This window comes from Nilaparvata lugens, chromosome 12 (genome assembly GCF_014356525.2).
Source record: "Nilaparvata lugens isolate BPH chromosome 12, ASM1435652v1, whole genome shotgun sequence".
Taxonomy (NCBI): domain Eukaryota; kingdom Metazoa; phylum Arthropoda; class Insecta; order Hemiptera; family Delphacidae; genus Nilaparvata; species Nilaparvata lugens.
In genome coordinates this window covers 16,903,078-16,907,764 of record NC_052515.1, presented here as the reverse complement: position 1 = coordinate 16,907,764, position 4,687 = coordinate 16,903,078, and the positions used below count along the sequence as shown (strand labels likewise).

Genomic DNA, 4,687 nt, shown 5'->3' with positions numbered 1-4,687 from the left:
CTCCTGCTCTTGCCTCATAATATGAAGTCACATATTTGATTAGAGATGTGTGAGGAGTGCTCATAAATTCTCCACCTCATTCTGCGTCATTATATTACCTTTTTTGTTGTTCTTCTCTCACTCGAAATCTATTGGATAGACAATAGCTCTTTCATCTAGGATTTTATATTATCTGCTCTAAGCTTTTTTACAATATTATCTATTTATAACTCTTAATTCATTTATGAATTCAGTTACAAATAATAATATCGATATGTTGGCGAGAGCAATAGGCCTAGCCCAAAACTGTTCTATTTTCAAATTTTATGAGAGTGAAATTTCTAGAAGATAAGTTACACTTGAAAGATGGAGAAGGATTGGTTGAAAAATGCGTTACAGTATTGCATTTCTGATTGATAATACTTAATTATAATCATTTGGGAGAAGAATGTATTTGTTCTTTGAATAAAATGTAATCCAAAGTCATTTACATGAAAGTCGATACATGAAGTGTTTCTTAAAATAGTTGTATAAAATATGTAATATCCAGTAAAAAGGTTACGCTTTTCATTCTCAAACTCACTAATCATATTAAAGGCTTTCAGCATTTCGAGTGGATATTCGCTAGAATAAGTAAAAACATTGTAGAAAAAATATCATTTATTTCCAATTTTGTATAATACAGTTTCCCTAGTGTAACGATTTCTACGTTCGATTTTTTCTCAGTACAATTTTTTCCCTGTTGAGATCATCCTGTTTTTCAAATTATTCGAAAGTATTCTATGCCTGAAACAAAATTGCGGCAGCATCATAAGATACTATGAAGCTGTTGTAATTTCATCCAATAAATTTTCAACCGAACTCATAATAACAAAACAAAAACTTGTTCCATAATATTTGATAATATAATATGGAGAAGATAGATAATAGGATCATAATATTGATATAGCATGAAATAATAACAAATCTACTCTCAGTGAGTTATGAAATCCAAAATCCATGAAGATTCAATATTCACAATAATATAGTATTTTATCACATGAGACAGAAAAGTAGACTTATAAATTTTTTTTCATAATAGTAATCTCTATCATAGCAACAGATCATATCAACGTATCCACATTTCTTGAAGGAGCCAGTGCATCATAAATAAACTCTTCTCTTCTCTTCTAAACACTTCTCATATATAGTACAGTATTGCAATTGATAGAACATTATTAGAGGATTGGGAAATAAATAGACCTATACGACTACTTTACGAGAGATCAGAGCAAACTTGAAAAGTTTTTCTAATTTGATAAAGCTTATCCTCTTTAAGCATTTAAACATCTTGATAAACAATAATAAATCACTCAGTGAAAAACCAAACTAGGAATCACTCTTATCTCATAATTGACTTATTATCTTACAGAATAAAAACGTTTATTGCATCTCAAATAGAATTTCAAACTTTCAAAGAGCTTCAATGAAGCCTTCATCGATTAGTTCAATTATCAAAGTTACTTTGCAGATAAGAAATAGAATGACTCTATTCATCAAACTCACTCCTCAACTTTCGTCTGAATATTCAAAAGTTCTCAACATTTTTCTACGGATGATTTATATATGGATCATCCCAATAAAATGTATAGTAAGATCCACTCCAACCTGTCAGAATTCATTGAGAATAACTAATTTAGTATCAATGCTTCTCATTCAACAAATGCTGACAGTTTAGAGTGAATCTCACTATATAGCTCATTCGACGACTTTCACTTTAATCTGTCAGCATGCCTTTAGAATAACATCGAAGCTTCCCCATTCAAGGAATGCTGACAGTTGAAAGTGAGTAACTGTTCACTCTTCGACTTTCTTCTGGAGATAGGTCTTCTTGTAGAAATCCCAGAAAAGGAGGAAGATGAAAATGCCTTGTGGCAGGAGCGGTGCGATGAGAAGTTTCGGGAACGTGCAGTAGGGGTTAAGTACGTTGATGGCAGCGTGTACTGTCACTATCACAAATTGAGCCTGAAAATAAAATTGTTGTTTAATTTTATTCTTGAAGATGGAATTATTGTTAGACTTTATTCCTGTACCTCAATACAGTGAGAGTTACATTTTCTGATTGGAGCTAATCCAAGTGGAATAATAATGAAATTTTATTTCTTTTTACAGAAACATAGAAAATTACAATTTGAAAAGCAGGAACTTAGGCGGGATGCACACCGGAGAAACGCGTTTCCTGAAAAAAGTTTCAGGAAACGTGAAACGAAAGTTGCTCGCATTCGACTGATAAGATTAAGCAGGGAACGTTTCTTTTGTATGCATGCGCGAGTGAAACGGATTGCATGAAACAAGTTTCATGGAAGAGGGCTTCACGAAATGCGTTTCTCCGGTGTGCATCCCGCCTAAGTTGACCAAACTAACAAGTATTTGTAGTGAACTTGCCAAAAATAAAAAATAGAATAATCATCAGTACTTGACAAATTATAACTTGAATATACAAAATAAAACCAATTTATCTTCAAGATAACTCTCGCATTATTTGACGTCTCCAAACTAATTGAAAATGAACCACTCGTGATAGTTCATCTAATATAGCACATATTGTGTTGATACTTTAACTCAATTATATTTTACGATACAAAAACAACAGTATAAAATTTTTTGATTATAACTATACCATCTTATAATTGGTTATTGATAACCATGATAATTGAGAAAACATGAAGAACCGAATGCATAACCTATAAACTTGAGTGTTGATAGGAAATGCCATTGGGTAATACGGCAGACAGAATATCCAAAAGGATCTCTCTGCCGATAAAAGTCATAAGAATAAAAAAATTAGTTATTGATGATGATAGATGATACTTAGCTTCCGAAAAATTTAGTAGTGTCGTATTTCAAGAGTTTCAAGCTTTAGGGCAGTAACCATCAGAATAAATTTTATTCATTACATTTCACAGTCACAACATAAAATCAATGATTGGGAGAAAATCATCAGGATGAACCCAAAACTGTATAAACTTTTTTTAATAATTTTAATTTTGAGTTTTGTTATTTGTATTCGCAGGATTAATTTAATTTCCTCCTCAAAGTTGTCATTTTTGAAAAATTCTACCTACCAACTATTAGTAATGGTTCGTTTAAGATAATATATACTACGGTACATAGTTTTGGTAATAACATGTAATATTTCCATATTTTTGTGCATTTATGCTGTAAATAGCACATTTCTGATTACGAAAATTAGCCTTGAGCGCTATGCATAGCCTGTAAGTTACAGTTTTTGATAAGTAGTGCATAGTAGCAATTCATTCGAATTAGGCCCATCATTAAAAAGTTATCTTTCCAAATTAAGATGGAAAAAATGTAGCTCAATTGAATGGAAATTATTAATTCATTCTACAAATTCATTCATTTGTTAATTAGGGTGAATGTCGGCTCCGTGGTTTTGCGCAAAGCACAGCGCAATTATTTCTGAGCTAAATCATGATTCATGCAACTGCCTCTCCCGATGTACTATTGGCCACTTAATAGTGATTTGAGGAAAATTATTGAAAAAAAAAACGATCACACGTGAAGTAAAGGCGCTCACCAGCTGCATTTCTGTGATATGCCTCTTCCACCAGATGGAGTTCTTGTATTCAGGCTTGAAAGCTGTGAGAAGATAATAGAAGTACATCACGCAATGTACGAATGCATTCACCACTCCAAAGTATGCCACATGGCCACCTGCAAACACATATTGTCATAAAATTCAATAAATTATGCTATTTGAATTACAGTAACATTATTGTCAAAAAGTCTCATCATAGACTAAATAAACTTGAATCGATGGTCTTATATAAAATGTCCATAATGTCCAAATGTCCACTTACTCGAGCTAATGGAAATTTCTTTCTAAAACAGTTAATAATAATAATATCGTGTCACCAGGCTGGCTCAGGTCTGGTGTCAGAGTTCTAAGGTCGCAACTGATCAATTTCAGGGCCTCTGACATGACCTAACGACAGTTGAAGAAGACATAGTTCATTATATTCTATCATAGATGAAAGATGAAAAATAGTATAAAAAGATATCCAAATAGATGGATAGGATCCAGATCCTATGGTATAGTATAGGGCATTTATGTTCCAAATTTCACTGTAAACTCAAGCCGATAGTCTGAAGTAGTTGCCTTTCTTGAAGCTATGTGACGATGATAGTCTCTCATAGTGTGCCGTTTACATACTCTCTCCCGGCCAAAACAGTGATAATAAAAAGTAGTCAACAGTAATCGACTTAGTAACAGTAATCGAGTTAATACAGAATCCGCTGTAAATTTTGAACATAAAAACCCTATACCATGGGATATCTTCTTATGCTATGTTTTCCCTCTGATTGCATCAAAACAAACTCATCAATGATAGCTGTGGTAAGAAGGTCAGCTTAAGAAGCATTGTATGTCACTTGTTCGTAGAGACGGCAGGGGAAAACACTTTTGATGCGTCATGCTTCTTACACAAATTTTTAAATAATTGAAACCCCGTTCTCTGTGAATATCATGAAGGACTATAATTATCAAGATATATTATTATTCTCTAGTAGGTAGAAAAAACCTAATATTAAACAAGTTGAACCTTTGAAATTGTAGAACAAGCAGTATAACAGTAAACATATTGAAAGCTATAAAAGGATAGATTGAAAGCTATTGAAGGATATGAATTATAGGATTGGGGAAGGATTC

General features: G+C 32.6%; 1 protein-coding gene across 1 annotated transcript; it reads right to left on the bottom strand.

Moving 5' to 3' along the window:
- Positions 1-621: 621 nt before the first annotated feature.
- Positions 622-3,693, bottom strand: LOC120353832 (elongation of very long chain fatty acids protein AAEL008004-like; the record flags this gene model as incomplete). Its single annotated transcript, XM_039438985.1, is given in 2 exon segments — positions 622-1,983; positions 3,557-3,693. Coding segments are annotated over 2 exon segments (305 nt in total), but the record flags the coding sequence as incomplete, so codon positions are not given.
- Positions 3,694-4,687: the final 994 nt, after the last annotated feature.